General features: G+C 43.9%; 2 protein-coding genes and 1 non-coding gene across 3 annotated transcripts; 1 reads left to right on the forward strand and 2 right to left on the reverse strand.

The window, feature by feature from the left end:
* Positions 1-6,184: 6,184 nt before the first annotated feature.
* Positions 6,185-8,474, reverse strand: LOC133909298 (amino acid permease 8-like). Its single transcript, XM_062351666.1, has 6 exons — positions 8,318-8,474; positions 7,943-8,176; positions 7,735-7,828; positions 7,259-7,610; positions 6,884-7,108; positions 6,185-6,776 (listed from the first exon to the last, which is right to left on the reverse strand). Exons 1-6 carry the CDS (start codon positions 8,385-8,387, stop codon positions 6,348-6,350), a joined length of 1,404 nt encoding a protein of 467 aa, XP_062207650.1. The 5' UTR covers positions 8,388-8,474; the 3' UTR covers positions 6,185-6,347.
* Positions 8,475-19,485: 11,011 nt separating this feature from the next.
* Positions 19,486-19,559, reverse strand: TRNAV-AAC (transfer RNA valine (anticodon AAC)). The gene has a single exon. It is a non-coding gene; the product is annotated as a tRNA-Val (tRNA).
* A 317-nt stretch (positions 19,560-19,876) lies between these two features.
* LOC133908253 (uncharacterized) lies at positions 19,877-20,663 on the forward strand. The gene has a single exon (XM_062350255.1). It carries the CDS (start codon positions 19,877-19,879, stop codon positions 20,648-20,650), a length of 774 nt encoding a protein of 257 aa, XP_062206239.1. The 3' UTR covers positions 20,651-20,663.
* The last annotated feature ends 119 nt before the right edge of the window (positions 20,664-20,782 follow it).

A 20,782-nucleotide genomic window follows, 5' to 3' on the forward strand; every position in this document is an offset into this window, starting at 1 on the left:
TGAACAGTCCAAGGGGTCATTACAGTCGATTCAGGAAAATTGAGTCCACATCCTAAGAGATCAGATATCACATCGGGATATGTCAACATCAGATAAAAACGGAACACACAGAATCAGAAGCCAGGTTTCTACATACTTCTTCAGCTCAGAGCAGTTTCTCGCTATTCTACAAGACTGACCAAGTAGGGGCGGAGAGAAGAGGGGGTGCCCCCCACCCACAACCGAAGATTTTTTTATTTTTATTTTTAAATTAAATATTTGCAAATATATTCGTGTGTTTTGAAAAATTGCAAATCTAGCATCCTATCGCTCGTTAGAAAGGTGATAGGTCGATGTGGCCTGCCGGTGTGGACAACCCGTGTAACATCCCGAGTTTTAGCATTTAGAATATAGCAAAATTCACTTATTTTTAGAAATATCTAATTATTTAAAACAACATAAAATTAAGAAATTATATATTTGAATATATATATATATACTTGTATGTATACATTCAAATATATTATTTTGGCTAAGTATTCCAGAGAGCACTAAATTAATTTCTAATTTAATTCTTACAATAATTTTAATCTTATGCATTTTAGTTTATTTTTTTCTATAGTTCTTTGAGTGGAGATTTGAATTTGAATATCTCTCAAAGTTAAATCTATTTCTTAGATTAAATTCAGCCAAAATCCAATTAAATTCAATTATTTTGAACTCAAAACCTCTCCCAATTTCCAAGCCTTTAAGTTCAAATCCTTTTTCCTAATTCAAATAATCTTATTTGAATTAAATGCTAAATTCAAATATTCCCATTTGATTTTACCCCATATCAAATTCCAGAATCTTTATTCCTTCTCGGGCCACTCTCTCTCTGTTTCTCTCAGCGCAGCCCATCTCCCTGGCCCAGCCAGCCCGACGTTCACCCCCTCCCACTCCTCAGCTCATGGGCCGTGACACGCGCGCGCGGCCCATCTCCTTTCTCCCCTCACGCTTGCCCAGCCCGACGCGCTCGCGCTCGCCAGCCCACCGCCCCGCTCTCCTCCCTCGCGCGCCACGCAGATGGGACGACCGAAGCTTCTCCAGCTCCCCCGCGTTTTCCGAAAATCGCCGCCGCCATTTCTTGCCTTCAATGCTCCGCGACTTCTGCGCCCTCCCCCTCTCTCTCCCTCTCTAGCTCTCTCTCTGCTCCTAGCGCACATCGAAAAGCCTGGCATGCGCTACTTTGGCGTCCGCCATTCGCAGTGGTTGGTGGCTGCACTGCCGTGTCGTGCGTTTTCCGGTAGGCGACCGCCGCGCTGTTCAACCGGGAGCACGAGCTGTGCCAGCTCTTCACTAATGCCTCCCCCCCTTTCCTTCTCTTTTCCCCAAAATCCACCACCGCCCAAATCTTCACCACCGCCACTGTCGTAGCCTCCCGCTCAAAGCTGAGGAGCAAGGAGGAGGAGGTTGGCCAGACCGTGTTGCCAGCTCAGACCGAGAGTGTTGCTGCACCTTACCCCTCGGGAGCACCATGCCACCAGAGCCCGGAGCGAAGGTCGCCTCCGTAATCTCCGTCACCAGCCACCTCCTCGCCCCGTCTAGCCTCTAGTGAGGATTCCCACGCCCCTTCATCCCTCGGTGTTGCTAAGAGCTTGGGAGTTGTCCGCCTTCGTGTGGTGTGCGGTTTTGGAGCCGAAGCTGGCTATGGAGGTGAATCCATCGTCGTCGGTGCTCCTTGCCCCCATCTGTCCGGCCTTCAAGCTGCGCAATTGTAGCTTAGTTTAGGTCGTCATGAAGGTGGTCTAGAGCCTTAGGAATAGGGGAGGCGTTGCCCAGTTTTTGCCACTGCCATGGCCATCTCCAGCCGTCGACTGGGCCCGCTCCGGTGATCGGTTGGCGTCGGTGCCCTGGGTTCGCCCAGACCTGTAGATCCCCAACCACCTACCCTTATTGTAGGGTAGCATTGGGAGCTCAGCTTTGGTGAGGTTGCCGGTGAGGGACCGCCGTGATTTCTCACCACCGGCCCCCTTCTTTGCTCCGCTCTATCCGGCGACGTGCGCGCGTGCCACTCAGGCCACCCGGCCATGTTGGCCCGACCAAGCCACTGATGGGCTGACCCATTTTTCCCTCCAATAGCCCAATCCAAAAACCGAGCCAAGGTCCGAGACCATTTTCTAGTGAGTCAGCCTCTATGCAGGCCTGAGCCTAAACCCAAGCCCAAGCCCAGGACTAGTCCAGCCGAGTCCAACCAAACACTGTACAGTGGGCCAATAGGGTACTGTGCAGTGGGGCTCACCCGGGGTACTGTATGGTGGCCCCACATCACTATTTAGTGGATCCCATCATGAATAGTATTATTTTTTAATTTCTCGATTTAAGTTTAGTTTACATCTTCCGGGAGTTGTAACTTCTTTGTTCTTATTTTGATTCTGGTAATTCTTTTGCTTAAATTCATCTGAGATCTATATTTCTATCATAATTTGATATCCATTAGGGCTCATTTGCTTTTCCATTTGGTGTTATTTGACTCTTCTCTAGTATAGATTGTTGTTGATCGTAATCGTGTTTGCAGAATTAGAGGAGTTCATTAAGGAATCGGAGAACCCCGACTTCGACTGAAGTTTAGAAGAAGACTTCAGAGAAAGCAAGTTCTATCTCCTAGATTATATTGAGCCCCATGTTTTCAATAATCTAAATTGATCAACTTAAAATATAACTTATTATCGCATGTGCTATGTATTATGCTATTTTCAACTGCTTACAGTAGTTACATCCTATAAAACAATTGTCATGCCTTAAAATATCTTATCTAGAATACATATCTCCCTAAGATTTGCCTGTCTTTATATATTAACGTCAGATAATGCCGTGACATCTAGCATGCTTAGGATAGAATATATCTCATCGGAGATATCTCTAGTTGAATACATCTCTTCGTAGATTTCACTTCACTGATTAATCAATTCAACTCATATGCCATAAATCTTTAATGAATGTGGAATCCATGATATAGGTGTGATATGGCAGGTGGTGTATGAAATGGGTGAAAACTTTTTTTATGGTGGCAAGTAGAGTAGTCCTCCAGTGAAGGATGTTTTTAGAGGTTTTAGTTACTTTTGTGGTATTCATTACCAGCTAGAGATGCCTATCCCGGTCGTATAAGTACCGAATCATTGCATCATCATGCTGACTCACTCCTGTCGAGGATTAATCCCAGACAATTATTCCAGAGTGTACCGGACAACTGGTGCGTGATCAATATCTTGGACGGGTGTGTATCTGCTACAACTGAAGAACACACAGGGTTATCCAGGTTCAGGCCCCTTGAAGTATAACAACCCTATGTTCTATGTATTTTGTTATGAGTTTTTATGAACTGGTTACATATGAGTTACTCCTCGTATCCGACCCCTTCTTTCCCCTCCTTTACAAACTGGGTCCTATCCTCTTTATATACAAGAGAAGGAGAACTTACAAGTAAGCCTCTTTCAATAGATCCATACCTAGCTAGATATTCTTTTCTCAGACCATCACCTCGTAGAGCGTGTGCGCTGCACCTTGTGCTGGCTGTACTGCGGGCTCATCTCATCCTCTTGGACACATCCACTTTTATTTTACATTGGTATCCCTACATGCCCCCTCGTCGTGAGCCGCAAGCTTATCTACCAAGTCATTCCATCCCAGCCTTCTATGAGCTCGCATACAAACTTGTCCACTTGTGTGGTCATTTTGCAGAGCCTATCCCATCAGTCGCGCGGTGCCAAGTTGGTCTGCAAGACCTCACTCCGTAGCATTTAATGCTACGGGATGGCGCACTGCCTATTTGCACCGACCACGACTTTGTTCGCTGAAGGAGATGCCTCGAGAAGAAAATTACTTGAGTAGAAATCAATAAATGTGATTAGACAGGTTATGTATGGACGTCCCGCGATAAGCAAGGGCTGGTCATGGGATCACAATATATCGCAAGGATGTTGGTCGCGCAAGCCTCGCGCTAATCAAGCGAGCCTTGATCTGGTCGCGCGATGTTCAAGGGTTTAGGAAATATCCCTTGCCAGTCGCCATATCCCTCGTGGGGCCCGTTATCCAGTACACCCCCTTACTCAATACTCTGACAACCCCAGTACAACCACGTGTCATGTATGGACAAGACTTGAATGTTCTATCTCTTGACCAAACTAGACTTTTTACTAAGAGGCCCGGGGGGGGGGGGCAACGGGAACGAAGCATTTTGAACCAGGCTCTTCATTAAGGTCCCGGTGGTACCCTGGCACTCAATACGAGACCTGAAGCACTTGGGATATCTCTAGTATAGTTCGAAAAGGGAAGGTGATTGAAGTGTCTCGGTATAATTCGCTCCTTCGCTTGCAATGGTTGGTGATGAGTATATCATGTTGGTACACTATACAAACTCTACAGAGTATAAATCTATTCGAATAGCCATATCCAGATTCATGAATATACAAAGCAATGATCTCACTTGGTTAGACTCAAGGTGTGTGTATCTTTGATAAGTGATTGTGTGGACTAGATGTCCATATGATGAGGTTGCTGACTCGATCTGCTAGGAGCTGTGTGGTACTAGAGGTACACCAGACACAATGGTAGAGACTACGGAGTGAGGTGTGGCCCCTCCCAAAACTGAACCCCCCATATATACCTTGTTATCTTGTTTACACTATTTTTAAAGTTAATAGTAGAGAATATAACTAGATACATGTATAAACTTATTTACGTTTAAAGCTAAAACTGTAAAACTTTATCTTTGAGTCATCCCTTATGTATCTATCAATCCCTTGAAATAGTTTAAGTACCTTACGTACTCATTCTTGTTATCATTTATATGAGAAAGCAGATGCTGACTTCGCTGGAGACAAATACGCGGATGAGGAGTAGATTAGTGATCGCGTTCGCACCCTAGCTGCCTGTTGCTTTAGGTTGTTGTTTCGTTGTGCTTTTGTTGGCTTTTTAGTCAGACTTGTAATATACTCTATGGTTTAAGATCTTTTTATTGTTGTAACTTTAATACTTTTATATTCGATGTCTACAACGATTATTGTATTATTCATATCAGTTACTTTATCCAATGACTGCTATAGGAGGCATAGGAGATCACAGGAATAGATTCTTACAGGCCGTGCTATATTGCTGGTTCAATGGGCAACATGACTTGTTGCTCTTCAAATGGACGACATGCTCTTGTTTTTTTAAATGAAATAAGGACTGATTTTAAATTAGAACTGTTGCGAATTATTCAGACGAGGAGAGTAGGAGTCAGTAATTTGATTCGTAAAGTTAAACATCTAAAAAAATACGAAGTTCATTGACATGGTTGTAAATTTTATAATGCAAGTGATAAAACATAGGTTATACTGCATAGACCAGGAATTCTCCCCTTCTCTTCTCTCTATTTGTGCAAGTGGGAAACCAATAAAATGAGCATAATGCTCGGTTGGAGGGCCGGCATTCATTATATACATGAGTCCATACTCGTAATTTTTTAAAACAGGTGTTTATATTAGCAAATATTTGGTTTAAAAACATAAGAATAAAAAATTCCCCAACCGAAACACAGGACCCTGTCCCCTAAGCCCAATAACAAAATTAGCCTAATAAGGCAATAAGGAAGCCAGGCAACCGAGTCATCGCACCACGTCACTTCCTCTCGTTTCTTCGTGTCGCCGCCGCCCAGTTCGTTCGTTCGTTCGAAGGAAGCGCTCAAGGACTTCCACAGGAGGCGGCTCCAGGTCAGCAGGTGCTTGCAACTGCATGGCCTGACCCGATCGCCTTGGAGAACATCCCAAAGAAGATAGTCAGATCGAGGCGCAGCCGCATATGTAAACTGATACGCGAAGTGAAGCCACGATCTCGCTATTAGCTCCTGGCTGCTGCTTGCGTGCTTTAGTATAGGGTTGCGTTCTGCGATTCTGCGAAACCGGGAACCGCAGAAAGGTATGTCTCAGTGCTCCCGCCCGGTCATCCTAATTCGCAATTGTTATATGGAACTATGTTTTAGGATTAGATTAATCAGAAATGGGTAAGATTAATTTAATATTAGGTATTTTTTAGTTACGATGATGAATTGATGATACCATGAAAAATATAATTCCTTTTTTTTAATTTCAGTATTCTTTGATAGCATTTAGCTGTTGACTTGTATAGCTGCGATGAAGACGATCCATGGTTTTTATAACCCATTTGTTTCAAGTTCCAGTTGTGCTGAAAGTTCTAAAACATATGCTGTTATACTTATTATCTATACTCTAGTTAATCAGTACATGTGCATATATACTATCATGTTACACTTCTTATCTGATAATTATTGTCAACATTGACGAGTTGGCCCATGTTCGATTTCTAACTCCACCCCCCATGACTAACCTCTAGCTGACAGTTTTGAAAGGGGTGGCGACCTTCAGACTATCTACAATGTCAGTCACAGAGCCTATACCTACTGCCACTGAAATCAGCAAACAAACCATGCTCAAACCCTGCAGAAGATACCACTTTGTCCCCTTGTTGATCTTCTCCTGGGCAATGTGCATGCTTATGGGGAAGTAAACTGTCAGTGGCCAGAAGCTGAATGCGCCGAGGAGCCCCAGCACTGCGTTGAAGAACGGTATCATCATCGCCACTACAGTTGTCGCGACAACTATGACGGCCCTTAAGACGAGCTTGTATGGCGCAACGGTCACCGAACCTCGCTCTATGAGGGGGATGCTGACAGTGTAAGCACTGTTGATGAACTTGGCTTCCGGCCACCGGGAGGCAGCCCACCTCTCAACTGAAGCAAATATAGGCTGCGCATAAACCTGCACGGAGAAAAGAGCTTGAGCTTGAGCTGCAGAGTTCAGTTTAGTTCTAAATCTGACTACTGAAATTCTTCTAATGAGCTGTACATCAATTGAGATGTACTGACCTGGTATGCTCCGACTAGGTGGAGGATGAGGCACATGTTAGCAATGTCAACAAGCCAGAAGGGCCCTAACCCGGCCGCGGTCAAGATGTTGCCAGGAGCATTTGAACCAAATGCAGCATATCCAGCACAGCCAATAGAGATGTAAAAGATGGTGGTGGCTCCAATTCCACACATTGCTGCCTTCTTCATGGTCTTGTTCTCCGGTGGTGGTGACTTCAGAGTATCCTAGATTCGGAACAGATCAAAAGGGCACTTTCTGACAAGAACATTGCTACTTGGACTAATGTACATAACATAATTTTCAGTACCTGAAATTTACTGCGAATTCATTCAGAGTAAGAGTAGCTGCACTATGTATTAGTATGAATCACATACCTGGATCTCAATCAACACTTCTGCAAAAGTGTAAGCAAAGGCAATGTTTCCCAGGGCAAGAAGCACGTTCCACAGCTTCTTGGTTGAGGACACTGCTGCAGCACCTTGAATCCTCCCTCCGAGACTACCGCCGTGAGACACCCACTGCCCCACCGAGAGCCCAAGCCCGATGAAGGAGTAGGCGAACGACATGACTGCCGCGACGACGGACATCCAAGTGATGTGCTCCAGGCTGGGGAACTGGGACAACACCACCTGAACTACGCTGAACACCAGCATGAGCACTGTCCCTGACACGTCACAGTGCGCGCCGTGGCCGTTCCGGTGGAAGCAGTCCGACTGCCCAATCGCACTTTCCATGCGTAAACGGATAAAAGGAAACAAAATTTAGCACATCCTGGTTACGATTCTTCTTCTTCTTTTTTCTTTTCAAAATTGCACAGAGGTTCAGAGGAAACTGGAATTTGGTTACTCACACCATGCTTATGGTTGCAGTGATGGTGTATCCCACCATGGTGCCCCACAGGTTCACGTACTGAGCGATTCCGCACATGAACACCTCTCTGGGACCTGCGATTTTTAGGCACTGTGTTCAGTTAAACAAGGCAAGAAGCAAGAAGTAGGGATGCAGTTATGTTTTGTGCGTGAAGAGAGACAGGGGGGGGGGGGGTGCGCGGCGCGTACTGAGGTATGATCTGACGGCATCCATGTAGGTGCGGTTCCTGGCGCCGGTGGCGGGGTGGGGCGCGCGGTAGGCGTTGGCGAGCAGCGTGGAGGTGTAGTAGGTGACGCACGCGAAGCCGGCGAGCGCGAGGGGCCCCGCCACCCAGCCCAGCTGCGCCACGCTCCAGGCCAGCGCCAGCACGCCGGAGCCGATCACCGCCGTCACAATGTGCGCCGTCGCCGTCCATACCGTCCCTGCAACGAACAAGAAACCGCACCCGAGAATCCTGGTTCACGCCTTGATCGGTCCCGCTCTAAAATCCCCCAAGAACCGGGGTAAAACTAAAACAAAGATCGTTCGGGGGGAAGACATGCACGAGGAACGCTCGCACGCACCTTTCCGCTCGTGCTCCTGCTCGTACTCGCAGCGCTCGATGTCGTCCGCCGCCGCCGCGTTCTTGTCCATCCTCCCTCCCGCCGCGGGAGCTCGCGCGCTCGGGAGTCCCGTGAGGAGAGAGAGAGAGGGAGAGAGAGAGAGAGAGAGATGAACCGGGACGGGGCTTGGTCGTATGCTCGTTTATATAGGGCTCAAACATCGGAAGCCGGAACGACATGCGGCTCGCTCTGGTAAGGCCTGTGCTTTGACCTGTAGAACCCCGGCGCGCCAGTTCAGCGCCAACGGGCTCTTCAGCTTTCACTCCATTGGTGGAGTTCTCTTTCCCTACGAGACTCTCCCTGTTCAGGGTAGAGTTCGGATTCAATGTTTATGTTTGTACTACTCCCTAGTGAACTTGAATTTTGTTGGAATTTCACGCGAACACTTCAACTCCTGTGGATAGGACAAAATATCTTGCGTACCGAATAGGGCGTGAAGCGTTTCTGGCCCAACCCGAGCCGAAGTATTGTTCCAGCTTGCCCAACTTAACGTATGCGTGGCGTAGGCCTCAGCCCAACCATCCACCCGAGCACTGCATTGTACTCCACAAGCAAGCAGATGGTCGAGCTCGACCTGCTTAGCAATTAGGCGTACATGATCTTGGTGTCGCGAGCTGTTTAGCCTCGGATCGGATCGGTACGGTGCGCTGTGCTTGCGTTCTATTTCTTCTTGTCGGGGCCCCCGCCAAATCGGGCACGGCAGTGAGCACTCGCTCAGTGCAACCAGCAAAAACGCGGAGCCATATCCACATCCCATAGCCAAAAGCACAGATCACACTGGTGTATGAACTACAACTGCTAATAATTAATCTAATCGAGTGTGCACTAACGTGGGATATTTTTATTTGCTCGATGAAATAAACTCTCTTTATCTTAGAAATTGTAATTTATGCATGCAGAGGGAAGCCAACACCCGGAAACCCACCCAGGAAAAGGTGAGGTCCTACGGTTTTGCAGACGCGTCACAGGGATCACGCACAGACACAGCGGCGCGTCATCGTCATGCGGTTGGAGAGACGTACGTACCGATCGATGGGCGGGGAAGTCATGGAGGTCCATGCGGATCGCAACTTCCTTTCGCCCAGCGCACGCGCCCACGAACACGTACGGCTTGTCGAAACCAGAACCGAGTGTGCATGCATGCCAGATGCCACCGGCGCGCGCGCGCGCCTCCGACACAATACACTCCATGCTCCTCCTTCCCGTGCACCACCATGAGAATGGTTACCCATCCGAAACACTAGCAGTACGATACGGTCGAGACTAGCTGAAGAGAGCAGTGAGGTCTACATGCCGACGATGTACGCCGACGCAGAGGCTGGGCAGCTATGCTAGTGCTACGTTAGTTAGATCACCGCCGCGCCCGCGTGATGCACGGGCCGGGCAGAGTGCCGACACAGGGTGTTGCGCGCAGATCGTGCTTTCCACGATCACATCTGTCGCCACATTACGAGACTTTTTCTTTACTTTCGGTTGCATCAGATAACAGATGTTGGTTGCAGTTCAGATGCAAGAAATAGCAGGCCGGCCGGGAGTCTGGCCTGTTATTTCTCGTAAGAACCCCTTTTCCGGGAGATTGTAAGAACCCCTTTCCCGGGAGATTGTAAGAATCCCTTTCTTGGATCTCCTACTTCTTATATTAGTTTCAAAATTAAGTAATCGATATGTATAGTATAATAATTATGGTATCATAGTTATATATTATGCACATAAGTATTATGGTTATAAAGTACAAAAGATCTTCAAACTATTTTGTATATTACAAACCTGATCTACGGCCATCAAATGCATAACAAAAAGACTACTCAAAGCTACAGATAGCTAAGGTGGGAACGCGACTATTAAGTTTACTTCTCATTCGCGCCTTCATCGCCAGCAAAGTTAGCATCTGCTTCCTCATCTGAATGATAGCCAGCGTGAGTACAGAAGGTACTCAGCAAGTCCTATACTACTTTAAAGTGTTGATAGATGCATAAAAGATTTCTCAAGGACAAAGCTTTACAATTTAGTTTTAAGCATAAAATAGTTTTATACAAGTATCTAGTTGTATTCTTTAATATTAACTTTAAAACAGGCTAACAAGGTATATCTGGATGTTTTTTCGGTCCTAGGAGGGGTTACATCTCGCTCTGCAGTCCCGATCATTGTGTCTGAAATACCTCTAGTACTACACAACTTTTGACAAATTGAGGCAGCAACCTCACAGCACAAATATCTAGTCCACACACTCACCCATAAAAAATACACACCCCTTGAATCTAACCAAAGTGTGACCATTGCTTTTGTATGTTTATGACCGTGGATATGGCTATTCGAATAGATTTACACTTTGCGGAGATTATACATTGTACCCTCACGATATGCCCAGCATTCATACATTGCAAACGGAGGAGCGAATTATATCGAGACACTCATTCACCTTTCCTTACCGAACTATACTACGAGATACCCTAAGTGCTCTAGGTCTCGTATAGAGTGAAGTCCCTCGATGACCATCGGCGTGGCTGGGATGGAAACTCGTTCGCGAGAACCTAATAGATGCTTGAGTTCTCGTTGCTCACCCGACTCTCCTAGTAGGATGCCCAGCTCGGTCGGGAGAAAAAGGTCAAGTCTTGTCTATACAGGACGTATGGTTGCACTTAGGTGACTTAGCATAATGGTGCAACGACTTGGTATTTATACGGTCGAGGCAGGCATCTTCGATTAACAATGAATACCACTAGGTAACTCAAGCCTTCAAGAGCATCCTCGCCAGAGAACTATTCTATCTTCTCCCGTCAAAACAGTTTTTACCTATTTTACACGTCACCCACTATATCCCGCACAACATCAAAGATTCTATAATCACCAAAGATTCATGGCATATAAGTTGGGTTGATTAAATAGTGAAACGATACCTCTGAAGAGGTGTATTCCACTAGCGTCATCTCCGAAGAGAATGTATTACATCCCAAACATGATAGAAATCATAGTGGTGTCCGACGTTAATATAGATAACGACAGGTAAATCCTAGGGTGATATGTATTCTGAATAAGACAGTAAGGCATGACAATTATTTGATAAGATTTAACTACTATAAGCAGTTGAAATAGCGCAATACATAGCGTATGCAATAATAAGTTAAGTTTTAAGTTGATCAATTAGATTATTATACAACATGGGCTCAAAATGATCAAGGATATAGACTTGCCTTCTCTGAAGTTTTCTTCTAAACCTTGGTCGAAGTCCGGATCCTTTGGGTTCTCCACGAAATCCTCTGGTTCTGCAATATGCGATTATGATCAATCAACAATCTATACTAGGAAAGAATCAATTAACACCAAATGGAATACCAAATGAGCCATAATAGATATCGCATATGATACAAAGGTAGATCTCAAATTTAGATAAATTTAGGAGAAAGAACTGTTGGAATCGAAGTCAGAACGGAGAAGTTATGATTCACGAAAGATTGAATCTAAAATTAAATTCAGAATTTATGAAATGGCACTATTTATAAGTGGGGCTCACAGGTGGAGCCCACTGTATAGTCCCTGGGTGGAGTCCACTGTATATTGTCTATGGGACCCACTGCACATTACCTGGATTAGGCTAGATTGGGCCTAGATATGGGCTTGGGTTGGGTCGTCTAGTGGCCGAACTGAAGGTATTGGGTCGGCCCATCGAGCAACGGCCTCGGGTCAGTTGGCTAGCAGGCCGAGCAGGGTAGGCCAACCTACGCGACGCGGTCAGGCACGCAGGTGCCGCGCGTGTGCTGTTTGCGGGGTGAGCCAGAGAGGAGGCGCCGATGATGAGGGCTTGAGGCGGGGCTTTGCTAGAGGTGTTGGGGAACGGGTAGTCTACGCTAGTCTAAAACAAATATTTTCTACCGTATTCACCCAAGAAATTATGCTAGTGGAAGATCATAGATCGTTACCGCTTGACGCGCAGTGCAGCGGAAGAAAAGTTAGAGTAGACCGATCCAACGTCGTGCGCATCAAACTCCTCGAGCAACTTCTCGATCAATTCCTCGAGCTGCTTCGTGCAAGTGTTTCTGCTCCTCGACCAACTCCGAGCAGGTGGTTGTGCTCCTCGACCAACTCCAAGCAGGTGATCATGCTCCTCGACAAACTCCGAGCAGGTGGTCGTACCCCTCGACCAACTCCGAGTAGGTGGTCATGCCCCTCGACCACGTCACGTTCAACTCACCGAGAAGATCAACGCCGCAATAGTAGTAGCGCCTCTACGGTATCAACACGTACTGGGCAGAAACACGAGCATCGATGTGCTAGCACCGCACGCTAGGCTAGGGTTTTGGGAGATCGTGTGGAAGGCTGCGGCTAGGATTTCGGAGTGGCTCAACCTTAGCACACTCTACCCACGCATCTCCTTATATAGAGCTTGCCAATAGGCTCCCACGTTGGAAGCCTTTTAGGACTCTAACTTCTCATAGATCACAATCCAATCTAAAACCCATATATGAATCCATTCGCATGTTTTGTTCCAACCCATTAAATGTGCGACCTGTTAGGTTCATGTACAAACGGCTACGACTCGGAAACCGCTTTCCAAACCAAAATCAATAGCGGTCCCTAGCAGGACATATTGACTCCCGAGTATACATAAAACATCATATCGGTTACCTTGATATACACATGCACCGATCCATTCGCCTCACGATACCAGTCAAACTCAAGGCGAGATACATGCCACCCTTATGATAGCTCAACCATTCACTCGATCAAATAGTGGATTCATCATGAATAACTTTTTTATCATACTGGCATGGTCATGCACTTTCTCAATCCAATTACCTCGAGGGGTCTAGAGATATCTCTCCCGTTATCAAGGAGGGGCAAATTCCATCTTGATCGCTCATACCCCACGACATGTTTCATGACAAACCCGAAAACTACCTTTATGACTACCGAGTTACAGAATAGTGTTTGGCAACCTCAAAGTATGTCACTACATATTCTGGAAATCAATGACGATCTTAGGTCTAAGGATGTTGCAGGTACACTATTTGAGATAACAACTGATGGCATATCATAAATAATAATTCCAACAGTATCTCAAGGTGGGTCTATCCCCATCATATTCTCTAACATAAATGTCCACATTATTGACCTAATATCTCTATACCTATAATCCATAAAACGTCATCATCAATTAATACATGTGCTGATATTATGTATCATCACAATGATATGCGACCAGTGATCGACTAAGAATAACATCATGATATAAACAAAGAGTTTCATGAACAAGTCACATACTTGTCAATCAATATAAACAATAGTCATTCTTGGAATAACACATTATTCGGTAGTACATGAACATAGACGTGTGATACAATCATCTCTATAATTGCCTCCGGAGCATATCACCTTCAGGAGGAACGTCGAAAAGGGGAAGGAATGGCCTAGACACGACTAGAGTTTGTCACCGGGGATCCCTATGGGACGGCGAACTCAACCATGGGTATCTTGACACCGATCGAGTTACGAAGTGATCCCAGAACAGCGCCGGAGAAGACAGCAGCATCACACAAAACAAGGGTGGCATCTCCCCTGCACTACACGCGGTCTACCTGCAAGGAAGAAGGAGCCTAGTGCTCTTGGGCTACATGGCACGACGATCGGTTCATACACAGAGGGAGCGTGTGCGCTGATGATGAGAGTTCAATGCGGCAGCGGGGAAAGAGTTCGCAGGTGCATGCTGCCACGCAATGGGGGGCACAAGAGTGACTACCTTCTAACTAGGAGGGGAGTAAGAGGGCTAGGGAAGCCCACCGAGCTTGGGAATGGCGAAGGGTAGGATGGCGGCCGATGGTGCGGAGCTTCAGCGACGACGACAACTTCCTGGCTTCGGTTCAGACGCACTCCAGTCGGGCTCCTAGGCAAGGGAGGGCGACACAGGGACGGTGGTGAGCTTTTGGTGCTTCTCGGTAGCTCACGGGGAAGAGACGACGATGGCGGAGCAATAGCGGTGGAGAAATGATGGCGACAAAGCAATGGCAAGGGAAGAAAAGGGGAAAACAAGGCCAGACTCCCCTTTTTATAGCGAGAGGGGTGGAGCAGAGAGGCAACGGTAGCGAGAAGGTGAGGCTTGTCCTCTTGGTTGAACAGCGCGGTGGCGAGACAACGCCCACCTCAATTCACGTGGTATGGCCGCTCTGCGCCGGCCATGCGCGTGCGGTGGTTGCGGAAGTCACACAGTGTTAGGCGGCTCAGGTTGTGTGAGAGAAAGTTGAGAGAGGGGAGAGACCATAGAGAGGGCGAGGGGACGAGAAGTCAACGACACATTAAATGCGTCGATCGCAATGGTGAGACAGCGTGACGCGGTGAACTGGAGGTGGGAGACAAGCGTGTTGACAGCGGTATCCACGCGGCAGGCAAACAAGAGCGGGTGTAGAGAGGTGCGCGCGATCGGATATTCAGCACGTGGGCAACACGGGAGTTGGGCGTGGGCCGAGGGAGCGAGCGCATGAGCGGCCAGGCGAGTGTGTGCTAGGCCGTGCTGTTGGGCCGTGTAGGAGAAAAGGAAAAGTGGTGGCCTGTGATGGAGTAAAGAATTTAGGAAATGATTTTTGGATAAATTCAAGTTGGGATTTGGGTTTGGCATAAATTTAATTAAGAGTATTTGAATTACGGATTTGGATATGAAGCTCTGACTTTGGGAGGATTTGAATTCAAATCTTGGATTTGGACTCAAAAGAGTCTAAGAATATAATTGAATTTGAGAGTCATTCAAATTGAAATCTCCACTCAAAGAACTAGAAAAACAAGAAACCAAAAGCATATGATTCAATTTAATGCAAGGATAAATTCGAGAAATTAATTTGATGCGCGTTGAAATACTTTAGCCTATATATATATATATATATATATATCCTTGATTTTATATTAATTTAGAATTTTTTAAATTTGAGTGAATTTTGCTATAGTCTGTATTCTAAAACTTGAGTGAATTTCACCACATTTCCTTATTATATTTCTCTATTGAATATTGGGCAAAATTGTTTTTCTTGTTTCCCCCCTCATGTTCACGATATTAGTTAATATGTGGGTGGCCATCCTTTGTATAATATTTCCTTTTTTAGTTTGTCTCCTGACCCCATGACATAATTGAGAGAAATTTAAACTAATGTTCTGGTGAAAAGGCAGCGGTATTTTGGGCTAATTTTGTTATAATGGTATATGCTGGTATTGGGAGTATTTTAGGTTATTTTTTTCATGATAACAGAGATGGGTAATTTAGGAGCCTGTATCGAGTCACTTTGAGTTAATTTTTTTATAATGGTAATGGTGAATAATTTGGAAATATTTTAGATTTAATGGCTATTGTATTCAATAATGATTAGAGTACATCAAATCGATGATCGGATGTTTTCCCTTTTTGAGAATTTTTCATTTTTTCTAGCACACCTCATTTAATAATTAACGTGGAGGCTATAAAAGGAGACTCCAATCGGTAATAAGAGTAAGATGGTATTCTTGTTGTCATGATCCATGCATGGCCTACTCGAGAGGATATATTGGGATAGAGATAATCATGCACATCACCCTCACCAGGTGATACTCCAGTAAAACCCATTATCTGTCATATCCTCATCCAACGCAAAAACCTAAATTATGGTGAGGAAAATCTATGGATAAAAAGATAGCATGGGGGTGAAAAGATCCTATGCATGCAGCTGCGATTTCTAGTTTAACCTTGAACCATGCAATGCGCAGGAGGCAAGAATGGCACGGCACACAACGATCCAATGCATCTAGACTAGACACCATAGATTTGCATTCCACTTGCGAGTGCCAGTCGTGTAAGCGCATTACGCGCGGTAAAGTGATGCGACTGTGTAATGTTGTGACAAGAAAAAGGAGCCGACAATCATTTTATCTTCGCTGCTTTGTTGTACTGAAACACGCCGGTCTATCTAGCCCACAATGTATATACTCCATTGGATGAAAAGGCACCATGCTCCTTTATTCTTCTTTTTAAAATTTGATGCCCGGTTTTCACTAAAGAGCTTTTGCTACCCAAAGTTTCCGACCAAATTCCATGCCGAGTGTTCGAAGGAATATAAGGGTATCGTCAAAAGAGGAAACAAAAAGGAAGTAGAGTTCTGTACGTACACCATGCATCTTTCAATACTTTTAAATGTACTAATACTAAATGCAAAATCTGGAACTATTTTTCGTTTGGTTACGAGCTGCTGGTAAACGGGTTTATCGGTACCGGCAGTGGTGGAGCTTGAAGAGAAAGTAAGAGGGGGGGGGGGGGGGCAATTCAATCACCATGTATCAATTCCTTGTGACTGAGAACTAATTTAGCACTTAATAAGCATTTACTCACTCTAGTAAAAAACTTGATGTTTTAATATGATACGGTCTTTGATGCTTTCTGTTGACCACTACATCCAACTAGAACGTATTTATAAAATCCAATAAGTTTGTGAGTTTATGATTAAAAAAATGAGTGAATTGTATAAAACTATAATTATTATGTCATTTAGAACATAAAACTACAAATATTATGTTTAGTAACACAAAATTACAAGTATTGTGCACTATTTTCATATAAAACTTGATTTTAATTAGATTCACCAAAAAATAGTCTTATGCTTCTCTAAAAATCTAGAACTTTTTGTACGTGTTTTATAATTCATGTGTAACTCATTTTAATTAGATTCACCAAAAAATCTATGTAGAATTTAAACTAAAATTCTTCAAAAGGCTACTTTTATAACTCCTAACAATTGTTAGGGCCTCAAATAAAATCTCAAAAATATGGAAAAATTCACTAATATTCTTCTTATATGATGAACTAATTTCTAAAATTATTTTCAACCCTAAGTTATATGGTGAAAATGTGAGTTCCTTCGTAATACTCTATTTATATGATGGACCAATTTCTAAAATTATTTTGAGCCCTAAGTTATATGGTGAAAATATGAGTTCTTTTGTAATGCTCTATTTATATGGTGAAAATATTTTATAGTTTTGTATTATAAATAACACAATATTTATAGTTTTGTGTTACAAATGACATAATTCACTCTAAAAAAATTGAAGGCAAATCCACACATAATTTTTATGTTTTGAAGCTAAATATTTTAAAAGCTATTGATGGTCAAAGTTTCCAAAGTTTTACTAAATATTGTTCAAAACATCATATATTTATGAGCGGAGAGAGTATTTGCTAAATATCAGTGCATAAATAAATGTTTATTGGAAATAAGGAGGGGCCAAGGCCCCCTTGCCCTCTACTAAGCTCCGCTAGTGGGTACCTGTACAATTTGATTCGACATTCTTATGCAGAACTTTCTTTTAAGTTCAGGCGGAATACAAGTATCGAACAATTTCAGCCAATTAACAGTAAATTTCGGCCATTTACCATTTTGAATTCAAATTGACTGAAAGCTAAGATTTCAGTTACCGTTTGTAAGCGTGCTTGGGTCATATGACACTTTCTCATTCCTTTTCTTTGAAAATGATTAAGAAACATTTGATAAGCACTTGGTCTGGTGTACTCCTTTGAAGATTTTTTTTACTTTTATATTTTTATATAAAAAATTATAAATATAGATATCTGTTTTGAAAAATTGCAAACCTAGACTCATGCGATAGGAATATGTCGCACGTCAACTGACGATAGGTCAACATGGCCTACTAACATGGACAGGCATGGCTACCTGTCGCATGTTCAATTGATGACATAAGTCTAGATTTGTAAATTATTTAAAAACAAACGGATGCACATATTTGTAATTTTTATTTAAAATATCAAAATAAAAAAAAAATCTTGTTTTGAATCCAACTCACGAGTTTTTTTATTTTTATATTTTCTAACATAAATATTTATTTAAATATAATCTAAATAAAAAAAATTATGAAAATAAACATCTACCGCCCTCTTATGAAGCAGTTAGACCCTTATCACCCCTTAAGAGCGCGGTAAGCAGTCCCGTTCGTGTCACATGCCCTTACCGCCCTTCCTTCCATAGGTACAGCCCACTGAAAGGGTAGTTAACGCCGTGCATGCACAGTAACTGTGGGAACGGTACTAGGTGACTCCAATTTCCACTCATATCTTCTCTATTCAAAATAATAGTCTTCTGTTGCTCTAAAAATCATAAATTTTTTTGTACGTGTTTCATAATCCATATGCAACTCATTTTAATTGAACTCACACAAAAATACTATGTAGAATTTAAATTTAAATTTTTCAAAAAAGCTACTTTTATAATTTCTAACAATTGTTAAGACCTTAAATAAATTTCTAAAAATCTTGAAAATTTTACTAATATTTTTCTTATGTGATGTGATAATTTCTAAAATTATTTCTATCCCTAGGTTATATGGTGAAAAAGTCAATTCCTTTGTAATGCTATATTTATATGTATTTTTTATTTATGGTAAAAAAATAGCATTATAAATAAATTTACTTTTTCACTATATTACTTCAAATTGGAAATAATTTTAGAAATTATCACATCACATAAGAAGAATATTTGTGAATTTTTCTATTTTTTAGAAATTTATTTGAGGCCCTAACAATTATTAGATGTTATAAAAATAGTTTTTTTAGAAACTTTTAATTTAAATTTTACACAGTCTTTTTTGGGTGAATTCAATTAAAATGAGTTGCACATGTATTATGAAATACGTACAAAAAATTATAGTATTTTTTGAGAAACAAAAGACCACTATTTTAAATAGAGAAAATGAGAGAAGAAATTAAAGCCACCAAGTATTGTTCACACATGTTACTGTGTATGCAAGGGGCTAACTGCCTCTCACGTGGCGATTAGTACTTTACCGTTTCTTTAGATAGCGGTAGACGTTTATTTTCGTAAATTTTTTAATTCAAAGTTTATTTAAATAAATATTTATATTAGAAAATAAAAAATAAAAAAACTCTCCAACTCACGGCAACCTTAGCCCAGACAAAGCCCAAGACAGACGTCCCAAATGCAACCTGGCTGGGCTTGTTGGGTGAACTAGACGAGGTTATTGCTTGGAGATTTTGTTGCGTACGACAGAGGGAGAACACGGCCCAGTGTAGTGCGCCCGTTGGGCTAAAGGAAAAAGGTCCACCGAAAATATTTGCATTTCACGAGGCCCAGCAACAAAAACGTTAAGAGTGGCGTCGCCCGGACTCGAACCGGAGACCTTCAGTGTGTTAGACTGACGTGATAACCAACTACACCACGACACCAACATGACGTAAAGGTTTTCCATTATATAATTTATTTATTAGAACTCCCAACGATTAGCTCCACCAGCGTGGATGCTTTCACCCCAAAAGCATTTATTTTAGCTGTAAATTGTAAAATACAGTTTATAGATTATAGATTTTTATAAGTTTTATTGTAATAAGCTGGATTCTTAAAAAACTGAAACTGTTTGTCATCCTAGATTGTAGAAAAGTTGGATTGCTGTTTTTATTGTGTAATATTTGTAATACTCCTAGCTATTATGAGTGTATATTTTTTCTATTTATCATTTTGTACACTGTTTTTCATATTTATAAGTATGAATGCACAAATTAAAATAGCAAATGATACATCATTCATACAAAAGTACATATCAATAATTGCATTCATCAGTGATATCTCTTGGCATAAACGCCGCCTCACCACGAACCTGTGCACCCACTCCCCTAAATCCACAGTGCCCATATCCCCGCACGCGGACAGAACCGACAGCAGCGCCACCCCATCAGGCTCGATCTCCTCCATCTGCATCCTCCGGAACACGTCGACCGCCTCCTCTGGCCGCCTCATCTGCGCGTATGCCCCGATCACCGTCGTCCACGACACCACACTCCTCTCCGGCATAACATCAAACAGCTCGCGTGCGCAGACCAGGTCCCCGTCTTTCACGTACCTGGCCATCGTAACGTTCCATGCCACGACGCCTTTGTCGACCATGTCGGCGAACACGCTGCGCGCAGCGGCGACGCGGCTGGCCATCATAACGTTCCATGCCACAACGTCTCTGTCGACCATGTCGGCGAACACGCTCGCAGTACACCTGGACGAGGCTGGTGGAGACGAGGGCGTCGGAGGCTGCGAGGCCTGCACGGAGGAGCAGGGAGTGGAGCTGCGGGCCGAGGCTCCCGCGGAGGTGGGGGAGGCGCGCGACGGCCCTGAGGGTGACGTAGGGGTGGAGGCGGCGGGGAGCGCGACGGCGTGGGTAGGCGGGCGGGGCGCGAGGCGGAGGGAGGCGAGGAGGAGCGAGGAGAGGAGGCGCGGGTGGCGGTGGCCGCAGCGGTGGAGGAGGAAGGCGTGGGCCTGCTGGAGGTGACGCGCGGAGGGGAGGGGCGGGAGGCAAATGGCATTGGCGGGTAATTTCATATAAAGTCTAATGTTCTGGTGATTGTGACTTTCACAGTAGGTGGAAGCTAGTGAAATTTAGAGTGCTGGATTATTATAATTT

The sequence above is a fragment of the Phragmites australis genome, chromosome 2 (assembly GCF_958298935.1).
Source record: "Phragmites australis chromosome 2, lpPhrAust1.1, whole genome shotgun sequence".
Classification (NCBI taxonomy): Eukaryota; Viridiplantae; Streptophyta; class Magnoliopsida; order Poales; family Poaceae; genus Phragmites; species Phragmites australis.

Coding starts and splice junctions, on each gene's coding strand:
- LOC133908253 (XM_062350255.1), top strand. CDS start 19,877: ATGAATGCACAAATTAAAATAGCAAATGATACATCATTCATACAAAAG.
- LOC133909298 (XM_062351666.1), bottom strand. CDS start 8,387: ATGGACAAGAACGCGGCGGCGGCGGACGACATCGAGCGCTGCGAGTAC. Junction 7,829..7,942: donor TGCCGTCAGATCATACCTCA/GTACGCGCCGCG, acceptor TAAAAATCGCAG/GTCCCAGAGAGGTGTTCATG. Junction 6,777..6,883: donor ACCTAGTCGGAGCATACCAG/GTCAGTACATCT, acceptor TTCTCCGTGCAG/GTTTATGCGCAGCCTATATT.